At 43.1% G+C, this 18,258-nt stretch overlaps 1 protein-coding gene and 1 non-coding gene across 2 annotated transcripts; one reads left to right on the plus strand and one right to left on the minus strand.

The window, feature by feature from the left end:
- The first annotated feature begins 205 nt into the window (after positions 1-205).
- LOC120047654 (semaphorin-4A-like) lies at positions 206-17,670 on the plus strand. Its single transcript, XM_038993199.1, has 14 exons — positions 206-409; positions 3,913-4,073; positions 4,181-4,243; positions 4,352-4,450; positions 4,627-4,729; positions 4,903-5,022; positions 9,492-9,619; positions 14,116-14,297; positions 14,505-14,640; positions 15,398-15,587; positions 15,762-15,877; positions 15,994-16,157; positions 16,412-16,482; positions 16,620-17,670. Exons 1-14 carry the CDS (start codon positions 310-312, stop codon positions 17,336-17,338), a joined length of 2,352 nt encoding a protein of 783 aa, XP_038849127.1. The 5' UTR covers positions 206-309; the 3' UTR covers positions 17,339-17,670.
- On the minus strand, positions 5,520-5,572 carry LOC120048915. Its single transcript, XR_005477064.1, has one exon. It is a non-coding gene; the product is annotated as a U7 small nuclear RNA (small nuclear RNA).
- Positions 17,671-18,258: the final 588 nt, after the last annotated feature.

Here is an 18,258-nt window from a genome sequence, read left to right on the forward strand (position 1 = left end):
TTATTATAACAGTCTTTTAAAATTCAATATTGGTGCACAATTTCTACTTAAAATATCAAAGGGGCGCAAAAGGCACTCTTTGTGTTATGGTGATGACGAGAGGAAGTCAGACGATGCAGGCCACAGCATTGCAACACCTTTTTCACAAGTGTGTAACAAAGCTCTCAGCACAGCCAGACTCACACGCATTTAATATACACACTGTGCTCATATGAGGAAGTCCTCTTCAACAACAGATCCTTCCACATCCTCCGCCTCAATCTCCATCCAGGTATTCCAGCCGGTCCTGTTGTAAGGAGCACCCCCATCATGGCATATGGGAGGCTGGCCTGGCGTCTCTCTGCTCTACTGGGGCTTCTCCTGACCCCTTCACTAGGGTTGGAGCCTCCACGGATCTCCTTCCCCCTCGGTTAGTAGAACATTTGATTCATTATTGTTTTTTCATGTCCATTTACTGGGTTTTTATGTATTTGCATGTGTGTGTGAATCTTGCAAAGATGCAGCATTCAGGAAAGTCAGATTATTTCAAGTTTATTTCATGTAAATATATAATTTGTCAGGATATAATATGAAAAAACACATTCTCATGTTGAACTGCTGAGACATGCTACAACTACGCATAGCTTGTGGCTGTATGCACGTCACTTGAGTTTCCGTTTGTGCCTCTTCCTGTAATTCCTAAGAAACCACAGTGGCATGAAACACGATGGCACAATAGACACCAAGGCACATAACCTAGGCCAGGGGTTCCCAAACCTTTTCACTCAGGCCCTTCCAGCATTGGGGAACATCCCTCGCCCCCCCTGTACTCGCTCGCGCCAAGTCTATTTCTATGGGCACAAGCACTGTTCTTGACACAAGCTGTTCATGACACACACCTCTTTTGTTGGCGGAGAGAATATTTAGCAGGTTTAAAGCTTATTTCCTGCAATTTTAACCCTTTTGTCATGGGGTGAAGAGAAAATGTTGCAGTTTTAAAGCAAATTTTCTTGCAATTCTATATGTTTTGCCATGTCTAATGTGTATTCATGTGACATTTGAGTGACGCAAATGTTCCAACAGAATCTCTGGGCTAAAAAACCTAGCTAAAACACTTGAGCTGACATGGGCTAGTTGACCTGGACATTTCTGACAAGTTATAAATAGCTCTCTAAGGTATGCAATGACCGACATGACGAGGAAAACAAATGATGTATTACCCAATTTCGAAATGTCACCTTGTGCATTCTACTATTACAACTTTCAAGAGTAAGTTGAAAGCTGGACCCCCACGCCCCGCCTGCACCCCACAGTTTGGGAACTAGTGACAAAGGCCACAGACAGATTGTATGGAAAGACACACTTAAATAGACTGTAAGCACAGACTGCCTGATAATACATGTTTAGGTCAGGTGACAGTTGTGGTTGGTTTATGCTACATGGGGCATCCAATATTGTATTTTTTTCATACTTCATTTACTTTTCCCCTCAAGCTGTTACCCAATCAAAACAATGGTCAATTATATCCCCTATTTCTCCAAATCAAATCAAAGTTTATTTGTCACGTGCGCCGAATACAACAGGTGTAGACCTTACAGTGAAATGCTTACTTACAGGCTCTAACCGATAGTGCAAAGAAGGTGTTAGGTGAACAATAGGTAAGTAAAGAAATAAAACAACAGTAAAAAGAAAGGCTATATACAGTAGCGAGGCTACATACAGACACCGGTTAGTCAGGCTGATTGAGGTAGTATGTACATGTAGATATGGTTAAAGTGACTATGCATATATGATGAACAGAGAGTAACAGTAGTGTAAAAAAGGGGTTGGCGGGTTGTGGGTTGGGGGACACAATGCAGATAGCCCGGTTAGCCAATGTGCAGGAGCACTGGTTGGTCGGCCCAATTGAGGTAGTATGTACATAAGTGTATAGTTAAAGTGACTAAGCATATATGATAAACAGAGAGTAGCAGCAATGTAAAAAGAGGGTTTGGGGGGGGGGGGGGGGGGCACACAATGCAAATAGTCTGGGTAGCCATTTGATTAGATGTTCAGGAGTCTTATGGCTTGGGGGTAAAAACTGTGGAGAAGCCTTTTTGTCCTAGACTTGGCACTCCGGTACCGCTTGCTATGCGGTAGTAGAGAACAGTCTATGACAGGGGTGGCTGGGGTCTTTGACAATTTTTAGGGCCTTCCTTTGACACCGCCTGCTATAGAGGTCCTGTATGGCAGGCAGCTTAGCCACAGTGATGTACTGGGCCGTACGCACTACCCTCTGTAGTGCCTTGCGGTCGGAGGCCGAGCAATTGCCGCACCAGGCAGTGATGCAACCAGTCAGGATGCTCTCGATGTTGCAGCTCTAGAACCTTTTGAGGATCTCAGGACCCATGCCAAATCTTTTTAGTTTCCTGAGGGGGAATAGGCTTTGTCGTGCCCTCTTCACGACTGTCTTGGTGTGTTTGGACCATTCTAGTTTGTTGTTGATGTGGACACCGAGGAACTCAACCTGCTACACTACAGCCCCGTCGATGAGAATGGGGGCGTGCTCGGTCCTCCTTTTCCTGTAGTTCACAATCATCTCTTAGTCTTGGTTACGTTGAGGGATAGGTTGTTATTCTGGCACCACACGGCCAGGTCTCTGACCTCCTCCCTATACGCTGTCTCATCGTTGTCTGTGATCAGGCCTACCACTGTTGTGTGATCTGCAAACTTAATGATGGTGTTGGAGTCGTGCCTGGCCATGCAGTCGTGGGTGAACAGGGAGTATAGGAGGGGACTGAGCACGCACCCCTGTGGTGCTCCAGTGTTGAGGATCAGCGTGGCAGATGTGTTGCTACCTACCCTCACCACCTGGTGGCGGCCCGTCAGGATGTCCAGGATCCAGATGCAGAGGGAGGTGTTTAGTCCCAGGATCCTTAGCTTAGTGATGAGCTTTGAGGGTACTATGGTGTTGAACGCTGAGCTGTAGTCAATGAATAGCATTCTCACATAAGTGTTCCTTTTGTCCAGGTGGGTAAGGGCAGTGTGGAGTGCAATAGAGATTGCATCATCTGTGGATCTGTTTGGGCGGTATGCAAATTGGAGTGGGTCTAGGGTTTCTGGGATAATGGTGTTGATGCGAGCCATTACCAACCTTTCAAAACACTTCATGGCTACGGACGTGAGTGCTACGGGTCTGTAGTCATTTAGGCAGGTTGCATTTGTGTTCTTGGGCACAGGGACTATGGTGGTCTGCTTGAAACATGTTGGTATTACAGACTTAATCAGGGACATGTTGAAAATGTCAGTGAAGACACCTTCCAGTTGGTCAGCACATGCCCGGAGAACACGTCCTGGTAATCCGTCTGGCACCGCAGCCTTGTGTATGTTGACCTGTTTAAAGGTCTTACTCACGTCGGCTACGGAGAGCGTGATCACACAGTCGTCAGCCACAGTACAGTATTTTTACACTTTTTTTTTGCTCTTTGTGACTCATTTGCTTGCATACAGTTTTACAATAAAGTGAATGACCACAATCAGAGATGTCAAGATGATAGATTCAAAGGCCAAGCCACTCAAAATCTAAAATTAAACTGTGCACAGTGCTACATGTTAAAAAGTGAGACCACATAGTTTGTTTGGATACATATATATATATACACAGTACGTATGCCGTTTTACAATAGTTGTGGTAAAAAGAGATGAGAATATGAGCTAACTCTCACAGTCTAAAAGTGAGCACTAGCTGCTACATTATGGAACCCCATTATAACTTTTTAGCTGTGGTGGCTGGTGGGGGGGGGGGGGTTGAAGGAAAGGCTTATTGAATAAATGGAAGGGTATCAAACACAATTTACGAAGAATGTATCAATACCCATGGTCCGGTGTTAACTGGTGGTCCACACAATAAACATACATCATAATCATTCCATTTTTATTTGCCTTTCCTTTCAGAAAGCTCAGAGAGACCTCTTCCCTTATTCAGCCAACCAGACATTAAAAACACCACCACACTGTTGCTAAGTGACGACGGCTCCACTCTGTTTGTAGGGGCACAAGATGCTGTGCTCTCATTGGATGTCAGCCAGCCTGATGTCATAACCATGAAGACTAAGGTAGGCACATTCGAGAGGAAGAGGGAGCTATCTTATTTCATCAGAGATAAGTTTATAAAAGGTTCCTACAGTCTTACAAATATTCTCTCTGTCTGTTTCTCCTATAGATGGAATGGAAGCCCCCTCCAGATATTCTTCACAAGTGTACCACCAAGGGCAAGAAAAAAACGGTATTCATTGAGTCATCATGCACTTAAATGCACACACTTGCCTTCACAAGAAACCATGAGAACCACTCTCACCTCTTTGATATATGCCTATGTACTTATTTTCCTCAGACGGACTGTCCCAACTTTGTGCGAGTGCTGCAACCCATCAATGCCACCCACTTGTATGCCTGTGGAACATTTGCATACAACCCTCATGATACCTATATGGTTAGACTCTCCTAAATCCTTTTGATCTTCTCCTTTACGTCATATTTGAATAGACAGAGTATTTATATGATAATGAAACCTATGACCCTTCTCTCTTTTTCCCACTTATGGTCCTATAATTCCTCCCCTCTCCCCCTTTCTCAATGTGTCTGTTCCTTTCTCTCTCATTCTCTCAGGACACAGACACTCTCACCATGGCCAAAGTCCCCAGGAAGTACAATAACGGAAAAGGTTGCTGCCCGTTCAACCCATATCAAAGAAACACAGCCATCTCTGTTGGTGAGATTGATAATGTGGAGAGCCAATTGTAGCTGAATTAGTGGACTGCCTTGGTGACGATGCCACATGATAATTGCCAAGAAGACACCAACACTTCCAAATAAATGCTCTACTTTGTATTTTGTTCTTGTCACACGGATTCCTCAATTTTGAACATGTTTCTCTATATATAGATGGTGAGCTTTTCACAGCCACTACAAATGACTTCCTGGGTAATACACCAATGGTCTCCCGCCATCTCAGTAAAGATGGTCGCCCAGATGTTAGCCAGGATACCTCAGTGATCTTGAATGGTGAGTGGTCTTCAACAAATACAGCGCAATAGTAATGACAGTTTTTTTGGCACTTACTCCGTCATTGCTTGTTGGCCAAGCCTATGGAAAATGAATGGGGGTTTTAGAGGGTTTTTGGATAAACGCTGAAGATAAGGTCTGTGATATCCCACATTAAAAAATTATATCGTATACTATGGTATATGTACACACTATAGTATTCACTGTAGTGTTTTTGCGGACTTAAATGTAGTATTCACTGTAGTATACTGTAGTAGTCAGCAAACACACTACAGTGAATTGTAGTATTTACTGTAGTATTTAAAGTTAACTATAGTATAATTCTGTAATAAAATAAAACTGTAGTATATACTATAGTGATTAATGTAGTGTTTTTGCAGATTGTAGTATACTGTTGAATTTACTATACTGTTTTGCAGAATGTAGTATACTATAGAATTTACTGTAGTGTTTTTGCAGACATTACTGTGTTTTAGTTTTATCTTTGACATAGAAGTGCGGGCTTTCTCCTTGAGGAAACCTACTGGAGAAATACTAAAAGAGCACATTTTCCATAACCTGTTGGTAGGTAGGACTGTGGTCTAAACAGATAGTTCAGAGCTTCTGCTCTTTTCTATAACCTGTAGGGAACACAATATAAACTCAGCAAAGAAAGAAACGTTCTCTCACTGTCAACTGTGTTTATTTTCAGCAAACTTAACATGTGTAAATATTTGTATGAACATAACAAGATTCAACAACTGAGACATAAACTGAACAAGTTCCACAGACATGTGACTAACAGAAATGGAATAATGTGTCCATGAAAGGGGGGATCAAAATCAAAAGTAACAGTCAGTATCTGGTGTGGCCACCAGCTGCATTAAGTACTGCAGTGCATCTCCTCCTCATGGACTGCACCAGATTTGCCAGTTCTTGCTGTGAGATGTTACCCCACTCTTCCACCAAGGCACCTGCAAGTTCCCGGACATTTCTGGGGGGGAATTGCCCAGCCCTAACCCTCCGATCCAACCGGTCCCAGACTTGCTCAATGGGATTGAGATCCGGGCTCTTCGCTGGCCATGGCAGAACACTGACATTCCTGTCTTGCAGGAAATATGGAACAGAATGAGCAGTATGGCTGGTGGCATTGTCATGCTGGAGAGTCATGTCAGGATGAGCCTGCAGGAAGGGTACCACATGAGGATGTCTTCCCTGTAACGCACAGCGTTGAGATTGCCTGCAATGACAACAAGCTCAGTCCAATGATGTTGTGACACACCACCCCAGACCATGATGGACCCTCCACCTCCAAATCGATCCCGCTTCTGAGTACAGGCCTCGGTGTAACGCTCATTCCTTCGACGATAAACGCGAATCCGACCATCACCCCTGGTGAGACAAAACCGCGACTCGTCAGTGAAGAGCACTTTTTGCTAGTCCTGTCTGGTCCAGCGACGGTGTGTTTGTGCCCATAGGCGATGTTGTTGCCGGTGATGTCTGGTGAGGACCTACCTTACAACAGGCCTACAAGCCCTCAGTCCAGCCTCTCTCAGCCTATTGCGGACAGTCTGAGCACTGATGGAGGGATTATGCGTTCCTGGTGTAACTCGGGCAGTTGTTGTTGCCATCCTGTACCTGTACCGCAGGTGTGATGTTCGGATGTACCGATCCTATGCAGGTGTTGTTACACGTGGCCTGCCACTGCGAGGACGATCAGCTGTCCGTCCTGTCTCCCTGTAGCGCTGTCTTAGGCGTCTCACAGTACAGACGTTGCAATTTATTGCCCTGGCCACATCTGCAGTCTTCATGCCTCCTTGCAGCATGCCTAAGGCACGTTCATGCAGATGAGCAGGGACCCTGGGCATCTTTCTTTTGGTCTTTTTCAGTCAGTAGAAAGGCCTCTTTAGTGTCCTACATTTTCATAACTGTGACCTTAATTGCCTAATGTCTGTAAGTTGTTAGTGTCTTAACGACCGTTCCATGTTCATTAATTGTTTATGGTTCATTGAACAAGCAGTGTTTAAACCCTTTTATAATGAAGATCTGTGAAGTTATTTGGATTTTTACGAATTACCTTTGAAAGACAGGGTCCTGAAAAGGGATGTTTCTTTTTTTGCTGAGTTTATAGTCTATACTTGGCATCTTTATTTTTTAAATTTCGATTTATATATATTTTTACCCACCCCATTTTCGTGGTATCCAATTGGTAGTTAGTCTTGTCTCATCGCGTACGGACTCGGGAGAGGCGAAGGTCGAGAGCCGCGCATCCTCCAAAACACAATGCCCACTTAACCCGGAAGCCAGCCGCACCAATGTGTCGGAGGAAACACAGTGCACCTGGCGACCGGCCCGCCACAGGATTAGCTAATCCGGATGACGCTGGGTCTCCTAGTCGCGGCCAGCTGCAACAGAGCCTGGACTCGAACCCAGAATCTCTAGTGGCACAGCTAGCACACTGCGCCACTCGGGAGGCCTGTTGGTTTCTTACTTATGGGTGGCACAAAACAGGATATGGGGGAAGGGAATGGAGATAGGCAAAATTAATACTGTAGTATTCACTATAGTTAAAGTGTAGTGTTTTTCCGGATACTACTGTAGTATTTACTATAGTATTCGACAGTATACTACAACATTCTATAGTAAACACTAGACGATCATGGGATACTACAGTGTGTACTATAGTATTCTACAGAATATTATAGTTTACTATAGATTTCTATAGTAAGTACTGTAGTATTTTTTTCATGGGGTTAAACACAGGTTTAGGAGATCTTACATGTTTTGTTTTATAAAATTAGCTGATGAAGATTATGTAAATTTTTTGTGAATTTTGAATCAGTTATGTATTCAAAACAAGCACATAGTCTTCATAATTCATGAAGGTCATGTTTACTGACTGATATTATCTCATAGAACAAAACTTATAAGATCTCCTAAGCGTGTGTTAACCTCAGACCTAATTTTTACGTTTATCCCAAAACCCCATTCTTTCCCCATTAATTTCCCCCATAGGAATGGCCAAAAATACCAGAGGTAACTTATTTCCAATTTTTAGGACTACAAGTTGGCGAGCTCCATACAAATTCAACATACACCTTTGTGTTCGCTTCAGCTCAAGTAACAGAACATAAGCAACTGGTGTCCCCCAGGGCTCTGTGCTGGATACCCTGTTGTTCTCCCTATTCTGCACACAACAAATCCGATTGTTCACATTTTATTGTGTATTAAAAATGACTAAATATATCAACATGTCAAACTTTGTTATTTGAACTCTTCTACATTCACTGATTTTGCAACTGTTGAATTGGCAAGAAAATAGTTACACTACATATCCAAAAGTAAGTGAAGACCTGCTCTTTGAACATCTCATTCCAAAATCATTGGCGTTAATCTGGAGGTGGTCCTCCCTTTGCTGCTAGAACAGCCTTCATGCTTCTGGGAAGGCTTTCCACTAGATGTTGGAACAGCGCTGCAGGAACTTGCTTCCATTCAGCCACGAGCATTAGTGAGGTCGGACACTGATATTGGGAGATTAGGCCTCGTTTGCAGTCAGCGTTCCAATTCATCCCAAAGGTGTTCGATAGGGTTGAGGTCAGGGCTCTGTGCAGGGCAGTCAAGTTCTTCCACACCGATCTAGAAAAAAACTTGTTTTGTGCACGTGGGCATTGTCATTCTGAAACAAAAAAAGGGCCTTCCCCCAACTGTTGCCACAAAGTTGGAAGCACAGAAAGGGGCCCAAGCCATGAAAAACAGCCCCAGTCCATTATTCCTCATCCATCAAACTTTACATTTGGCACTATTCATTTGTGCAGGCAACGTTTTCCTGGCATCCGCCAAACCCAGATCCGTCCTTTGGACTGCCAGATGGACTGCCAGATCGTTCTCTGGAGTGATCCATCACTCCACAGAACGCGTTTCCACTGCTCCAGTCCAATGGCGGCAAGATATACACCACTCCAGCCAATGCTTGGTATTGCGGCTTCTGGGCCATTGAAACCCATTTCATGAAGCTCCCAACGAACAGTTATTTTGCTGATGTTGCTTCCATAGGCAGTTTGGAACTCGGTGGTGAGTGTTGCAAACGAGGGCAGACGATTTGTACGCGCAACGCGCTTCAGCACTCCCTTTCTGTGAGCTTGTGTGGCCTACCACTTCGTGGCTGAGCCGTTGTTGCTCCTAAACGTGTCCACTTCACAATAACAGCACTGACCGGGGCAGGCTTAGCAGGGCAGAAATTAGACAAACTGACTTGTTGGCATCCTATGACAGTGCCACTTTGAAAGTCACTGAGCTCTTCAGTATGGGCCATTCTACTGCCAATGTTTTCTATGGAGATTGCATGGTTGTGTGCTCGATTTTACACACATGTCAGCAACCGGTGTGGCTGAAATAGCCAAATCCACTAATTCAAAGGGGTGTCCACATACCATGTTGTGTATTACCTGTCTGTGCTTGAATATATGTTTGTGTAATTTCCTTTATTTCAGAGCCCACTTTCGTCAGTTCCGCATCTGACACCAGCGAGGGGAAGGTGTACTTCTTCTTCAGTGAAGTTGGAAATGAGTACAGCTTCCTGGATGAGTTCAAAGTAGCGCGGGTAGCCCAGGTCTGCAAGGTAAGTAACAGGATGGGGCTTCGATTCCATTTAATATAGGAGAAATTAACATTAACCCAGTTAATGAAATGGGAAACAAATGCTCATTGAATATAACATGTTAACTTCTCCAATTAATTAATTGAAATTAAATTCCTTACTTGAATTGAGTAGGAATTGCCCCCTAAGCCTGGTAGAATGGTAGGCCAGTGTCCCTCCCCATTCTCCTATGCACAGATTTACTCAGAAGGATATGAGAACCCTCTTGAGATGCAACTTCTCTTTTTCACAAGGCAGAAATGTGACTGCTTCCTCTGTGATTACTGACAGGAGAGTATTTACAGTGCCTTCAGAAAGTATTCATACAACTTGACTTAGTCCACATTTTGTTGTGTTACAGCCTGAATTCAAAATGGATTGAAATTATATTTTTTTCTCACCAATCTACCCACAATACTCCATAATGACAAAGTGAAAACATGTTTTTAGACATTTTTGCAAATGTATTGAAAATAAAATACAGAAATATCTAATTTACGTAAGTATTCACACCCAAGTCAATACGTGTTAGAATCACCTTTGGCAGTGATTACAGCTGTGAATCTTTCTGGGTAAGTCTCTAAGAGCTTTGCATACCTGGATTTTTCAACATTTGCACATTATTCTTTTTTTTAATTCTTCAAACTCTGTCAAGTTGGTTGTTGATCATTGCTAGACAGTCATTTTAAGTCAAAACTGTACCTAGGCCACTCGGGAACATTCAATGTCGTCTTGGTAAGCAACTCCAGTGTATATTTGGGCTTCTGTTTTAGGTTATTGCCCTGCTGAAAGGTGAATTTGTCTCCCAGTGTTGGAAAGCAGACTGCACCAGGTTTTCCTCTAGGATGTTGCCTGTGCTTAGCTCTATTCCGTTTATTTTTGTCCAACAAAAAAATTGCCCAAATTCTTGCCAATGACAAGCATACCCATAACATGATGCAGCCACCACCATTCTTGAAAATATGAAGTGGTACTCAGTGATATGTTGTGTTGGATTTGCCCCAAACCGAACTCTTACTGTATTCAAGACATAAAGCTAATTTCTTTGCCACATTTTTTGCAGTTTTACATTAGTGCCTTAATCCAAACAGGATGCATGTTTTGGAATATTTGTATTCTGTACAGGCTTCCTTCTTTTCACTCTGTCATTTAGGTTAGTATTGGAGTAACTACAATGTTGTTGATCCATCCTCAGTTTTCTCCTATCACAAACATTAAACTCAGTCACCATTGGCCTTATGGTGAAATCTCTGAGCGGTTTCCTTCCTCTCCGACAACTGAGTTAGGAAGGATGCATGTGTCTTTGTAGTGACTGTGTGTATTGATACACCATCCGAAGTGTCATTAATAACTTCACCATGTTCAAAGGGATATTCAATGTCTGCTTTTATTTTTTTACCCATCTACAGTTGAAGTAGGAAGTTTACATACACTTAGGTTGGAGACATTAAAACTTGTTTTTCAACCACTCCACAAATTTCTTGTAAACAAACTATAGTTTTGGCAAATTGGTTAGGACATCTACTTTGTGCATGACACAAGTCATTTTTCCAACGATTGTTTACAGACAGATTATTTCACTTATAATTCACAGTATCACAATTCCAGTGGGTCAGAAGTTTACTGTGCCTTTAAACAGCTTGGAAAATTCCACCATGGCTTTAGAAGCTTCTGATAGGCTAATTGACTTCATTTGAGTCAATTGGAGGTGTACCTGTGGATGTATTTCAAGGCCTACCTTCAAACTCAGTGCCTCTGGTTGTTGACATAATCGGAAAATCAAAAGAAACAGCCAAGACCGCAGAAAATAAATTGTAGACCTCCACAAGTCTGGTTCATCCTAGGGAGAAATTTCCAAACGCCTGAAGGTACCACGTTCATCTGTACAAACAATAGTACACAAGTATAAACACCATGGGACCACGCAGCCGTCATACCGCTCAGGAAGGAGACGCGTTCTGTCTCCTAGAGATGAACGTACTTTGGTGCGAAAAGTGCAACTCAATCCCAGAACAACAGCAAAGGACATTGTGAAGATGCTGGAGGAAACAGGTACAAAAGTATCTATATCGATATAACCTGAAAGGCCGCTCAAAGGAAGAAGCCACTGCTCCAAAACCGCCATAAAAAAAGCCAGACTACGTGTAACAGTTTAACTTAATGGCGTCCCCTCGCCCCGACCCGGGCGCGAACCAGGGACCCTCTGCACACATCAACAACAGTCACCCACGAAGCATCGTTACCCATCGCTCCACAAAAGCCGCGGCCCTTGCAGAGCAAGGGGAACCACTACTTCAAGGTCTCAAAGCGAGTGACGTAACCGATTGAAACGCTATTAGCGCGCACCACCGCTAACTAGCTAGCCATTTCACATCCGTTACATACGGTTTGCAACTGTACATGGGGACAAAGATCGTACTTTTTGGAGAAAAAAATAGAACTGTTTGGCCATAATGACCATTGTTATGTTTGAAGGAAAAAGGGGGATGCTTGTAAGCCGAAGAACACCATCCCAACCGTGAAGCACGGGGGTGGCAACATCATGTTGTGTGGGTGCATGTAAACTTCCAACTTCAACTGTACCAATAGGTACCCTTCTTTGTGAGGCATTGGAAAACCTCCCTGGTCTTTGTGGTAGAATCTGTGTTTGAAAATCAGTGCTCGACTGAGGGACCTAACAGATAATTGTATGTGTGGGGTACAGAATCATGAATAATGGTGAGTGAGAGTTACAGATGCACAAATATCATACATGCCAAAAAATGCTAACCTCCCCTAATGCAACTAAAGGTGTTAACCCTCCACAGATATCAAGACAACTGGAGTACTGGGCCAGCCACTCTTAAATAGCACATGGGCCAGCTCAGTTGAAACACCTTCCGACTAACACGGAACCCAAACCGGCTGCGCGCGTGCGCCATCGTGCATAAATTTATCTTGCCCTCCACACCAAACGCGATCACGACATGCAGGTTAAAATATCAAAACAAACTCTGAACCAATTACATTAATTTGAGGACAGGTCGAAAAGCATTAAACATGTATGGCAATTTAGCTAGCTAGCTTGCACTTTCTAGCTAATGTTAATTTGTCCTATTTAGCTAGCTTGCTGTTGCTAGCTCATTTGTCCTGGGATATAACCATTGAGTTGTTATTTTACCTGAAATGCACAAGGACCTCTACTCCGACAATTAATCCACACATAAAACGGCCAACCGAATCGTTTCTAGTCATCTCTCCTTCTTCCAGGCTTTTTCATCTTCGAACTTATATGGTGATCGCATCTAAACTTTCATAGTATTACCACGACAACCGGCAACAAAGTTCGTCTTTCAATCACCCACGTGGGTATAACGAATGAGGAGATAGCACGTGGGTACCTGCTTCTATAAACCAATGAGGAGATGACTTTCAGCGCGATCTGCGTCAGAAATAGGAACGACTTCTATTTTAGCCCTTGGCATCGCATACGCTCGTTGGCGCAATAATTGAATAACATGGATTTCTAAATTTATTTTGCGACACTCGCGCACGCGATGTGTCCGGTCTGGTCAGCATGTAACAAAATGGACAAGCCAGCACAGGTGTAAAACATACTGACTAACGAGGTGACACCAATCAGTACGCCCTATGTGCTGACGAGCTAAAGTCCAACCTCAAAACATAAATGGAAAAAACCAAAGCCTGTGACATCTTCCCCCTTAAGACAACAAATAGAGAAGTTAGCATGTCTTGGGGTTATGATATTTGTGCATCTAACTTTCTCACTAATCATTATACACTATTCATTCAGGGCTATCTGTAATCATGGTAGCATCCACTTTAATGTAGAAGTGTTTAGAAACATTATATTCTTATGTACAATAAAAGTGACTCAAATGGCACAATACATTATTTACCATTTCCATTGGGCACAAAATAATCTTAAACATAACCAAAACAAACAGCAAATGCATCCAACAAGTTTGTAAAGTCACAAGCTTGATTGAAATCATTGTGTGCTATGAATTTTAGGACCAAATACTACATTTCTGACTACTTTAATACACAAGTGAATTTGTCCCAATACCTTTGGTCCCCTAAAACGGGAAGACTAGGTAATTACATGCTGTAATTTCTAAACAGTTGACGTGAAATTACCCTCAAATGAAATCTAACAGTCTGCACTTTAACCTCATAGTCATTGAATAATTTCAAATCCAAAGTGCTGGAGTACAGAGCCAAAACAACAAAAAATGTGTCAATGTCCCAATAATTTTGGAGCTCACTGTAATTCCACTTTGATATTATGGGGTATTGTGGCAGTAAATTGAGGCAGTAACACAACAAAATGTGGAAAACGTCCAGGTGTGTGGATATTTTCTGAAGGCACTGTAAAAGGCCAGAGGTGTATTCAGAACACTCAAAACAGAGTGCCCCAAAAAGTGAACCATGTCATGATTATTACTAAACAAATATGTTGTCCGTGGGTGTGTCAGGATGACATTGGGGGAGAGCGCATCCTGCAGAAACGCTGGACTTCCTTTGCTAAAGCCGAACTTCTCTGCCGGCCTCCCAAAGAGCTGCCTTTCAATATCATCCAGGATGTGTTCACCCTCGCTCCATCAGAGGGCTACTCCACACAAGATATTATTTTCTATGGTATCTTCACATCCCAATGGTGAGCGAGAGCATGCCAAAGTCTTTCTGCATATGTAAGATGATGTCTGGAGGTCTAATGACATGACCAAACAATTGTGCCAATATTTGGGTTAACTTTCTCACAAAATCGTTTTTTCTATATTGTTCTGCCCCCTCTTTCACATCCCTCTTTCCTGCTGGCCTCCTACCCTTTGTCTATATCTCCTCTCTCCCCTTCCACTCCCAGGTCAGTGGCTTCAGGGCAGTCTGCTGTGTGTGCCTTTCGGCTTGGGGACATCAAAGATGTGTTTGCTGGGAATTACAAGATATTCCAAAACCACCAATGGAGTCCTCGCGTGGACAAGAGTAGCAACCTGGGCAAGGTGTGGATGGGCCAATCCTATACTGTAGAAGTATACACTGAGTTTACCAAACATTAAGAACACCTTCCTAATATTGAGTTGCACCCCCCAACTTTTGCCCTCAGAACAGCCTCAATTCATTGCGGCAAGGACTCTACAAGGTTTCGAAAAGCGTCTTTGCTCCAGTGCTTTCCAAAGTTGGTTCAAGTTGGCTGGATGTCCTTTGAGTGGTGAAACATTCTTGATACACATGGGAAACTGTTGAGCGTGAAAAACCCAGCAGCGTTGCAGTTCTTGACACAAACTGGTGCGCCTGGCACCTACTACCATGCCCCGTTCAAAGGCCTTTAAATCCTTTGTCTTGCCCATTCACCCTCTGAATGGCACACATACACCATCCATATCACAATTGTCTCAAGGCTTTAAAATCGTTCTTTAACCTTTCTCCTCCCCTTCATCTACACTGATTGAAGTGGATTTAACAAGTTACATCAATAAGGGATAGCTTTCACCTGGTCAGTCTATGTCATGGAAAGAGCAGGTGTTCTTAATGTTTGTATACTCAGGGTAGATTAGGGTATATGGGCAGGGTTGAGAACAATATCCTTTATAAGGATCCATTCTCATGGTTTACCTATTTTTTTGCAGTGGCTATAATAGATTTATATAGTTGTTCATTTATGGACTTGTGCAATTAGCCTAATGACCAAATCCTCTTTACCCCGTTTCCCCCTCGTGGCAATTGTAATGACTGAGTTTATGGCCTTTTTGTTGACAGTGTGGGTTGGACAATGCCTCAGACACCACTCTAATGGCAGTCAAAGAAAGTTTCCTAGCCAGTGGAAGTGTGCATCCGATAGGCAGTGCACCAGTTCTCAACTCCCCTGACCAGCGCTACAGTCGGATTGCTGCACTACGGACAAAAGCGGCCAATGGACAGGACTACACCATACTCTTCCTGCTTAGTGGTGTGTCATAGTTATTTTCAATCTGGACATTGCTCTTCAATCTTGGTCTGTACACTTCTGTCCGATTGCTCATGTGGTGATACAACTCCCATCCCAAATTTGATGGCAGTTAATTTTGTCACAGCACATTTTCTTTTGTTTGTAACTTTTGTCTTTCACTCTTCTCTTGGTCAGAGTCTGGGTTTCTCCACAAAGCTGTGCTGTTGAACAAGGATACCCACATCATAGAGGAGATCCAAGTGTTCAGACAACCACAGCTGGTGAAAAACATACTTCTCACCACCTCCAAGGTACACATTTGTTCAATCTTAACTTTTGTCAATGTATGTTTTCAATGGGCATCTCTCTGTATACTGTCTGTGGCCTTTCATCCACTGAAGCCCTTTTATCGTTCCTCCTATCGCAGGGTGTGCTTTATGTGGGGACCTCTGAAGGGGTGACCCAGGTGCCTGTATCCCAGTGCTCGTCCTATAAGAGCTGTGCCCAGTGTGTTTTGGCACGAGACCCCCTCTGTGGCTGGGACCCTGCCAGTGGACACTGTGCCAGTGTGTCTGCCATTCCAGCCAATGCGTGAGTCCAACTTTAGATCTTTAGATTAATCACTGGCCTCCACATACTGATGGTTCCCTGTGGCATTTCCATTCATAATTATTTTTTTAATAAAAAATTGTAAAATCGATGACATCTCAGCCTAGCACACATGCATGCGCTTGTGCAATGAAGAGAACACAGTCAGGGCACCAATGTTAATGGACATCCCTCTCTCTCACCTACCTTTCCATCTCTCACTCTATCTTTGCATTTGTATGCGTTGTTGCTGTCAGACGGCAGGATGTGGAGCATGGCAACGTGATGAAGGAGTGTCAAGGTTCCCTCACAGCTAAACCTCTGCCAGGTGATCACTACAATTAGACACAAGTGTATTGGGATTATAAAGTAATAAAACCAGTAATAAACCATTATATTTAAGCATTGAGTGCTCTATAGTATGTATAACTCACTAATTTGTCTGTGCTCACATTGTATCCGCAGTGGAGGTGTACGCACAGCTAAATGAAGTAGTGAGGTTGAAGTGTTCCACATCCTCCAATCTGGCAACCCTGAGTTGGAAGTCCGCCAAAGCCAGCGCTCTGCCCCACCACCTCTTCTTTCACTCTAGAGATAAGAATCTGGTCTTCATGGCCACACCTGACACCTTCGGAATCTACCACTGCATCTCTGTGGAGAGGGGTTATGAGGAGACAGCAGCTATCTACACTGTGAGACAGAGTGTCTCTCCTCGGGCCATTGATTCTCCAGCCGTTCAAATTCGGATCACCACCACAGAGACTAAAGACCAGATGACCACCATGACGGAGATTCCAAGCGACACTGAGAAGCTTAACCTCATCAACTTTGGGGAGGATCCAGTCATCACCACAGACGTAACCACAACCAACAAGACTCCAGACACACAGTCCAGTACTGAGAAACCAGAGGATATGACCCCAGACCCCCAGTCCAGCAGTGAGAAACCAGAAGACATTGTCAACCACAATGAACCCTTAACAGCCAAGAATTACCATAGTGAATTGGTGGCAGTATCATTTCTCCTGGCTGTGTGTGTTTGTGTGCTAGTGCTAGGAGGGCTCTATGGGTGGCACCTGCAGGGCAGATATAAATTGGGCCCCTCGGACACTGCAGACGGGGGATACAAGGAAGAGAATGACCCCCTGGAAGTCTCACCTCCCTCTATAGAGAAGGCAGAATGAATGGACTCAGAAGATATCTATCTTCATCTAGAGTCAATTTTTTTCAACAGGCATTTGATGACATCACATCAGGTGGATTTGATATTGTTGAAGATTTATAAATAAGTAAATTAAAAATGTGTTTGGGGGGGTGAAGGGTATGTTTATTTACATGTGGAGCCTATTGGTCTTCAACTTAAACAGACAGATAATGCAAATGTTTATTAATTTCAAATTAATACAATTTTTGTAATCCTACATTTCCTCAGCTGACATCTTTTTCTATAGGCTACAGAACAAGTGTCTTTATTTCTGTAGGAATGTTCATTCTCTTTTACTAAGCCTATTATAATAAAAAGGAGAAATTACATTTCTGAATCTTTGATATCCCTTGGCTGTCACCAAATAATAGTAGACATGCATAAAGATGGCTGCCCCCAAGTACTTACCAAAAATGCCTCATTTGCTAAGATCACCACCGTATTATGCAGTGCTCTCCATTACTGCTTTTTTTTTTTAAATATCTGCATTAGCACAGTTAAAGATTCCAATTCTAGCTCATAGGCGGTCATTTGAAAAAGTACAGTTGAAGTCGAAAGTTTACATACACTTAGGTTGAAGTCATTAAAACACATTTTTTAACCACTCCACAAATTTCTTGTTAAACTATAGTTTTGGCAAGTCGGTTAGGACATCTACTTTGTGCATGACACAAGTCATTTTTCCAACAAATGTTTACAGACAGATTTCACTTATAATTCACTGTATCACAATTCCAGTGGGTCAGAAGTTTACATACACTAAGTTGACTGTGCCTTTAAACAGCTTGGAAAATTCCATTATGGCTTTAGAAGCTTCTGATAGGCTAATTGACATCATTTGAGTCAATTGGAGGTGTACCTGTGGATGTATTTCAAGGCCTACCTTCAAACTCAGTCCCT

The sequence above is a fragment of the Salvelinus namaycush genome, chromosome 5 (genome assembly GCF_016432855.1).
Source record: "Salvelinus namaycush isolate Seneca chromosome 5, SaNama_1.0, whole genome shotgun sequence".
NCBI classification, from domain to species: Eukaryota; Metazoa; Chordata; class Actinopteri; order Salmoniformes; family Salmonidae; genus Salvelinus; species Salvelinus namaycush.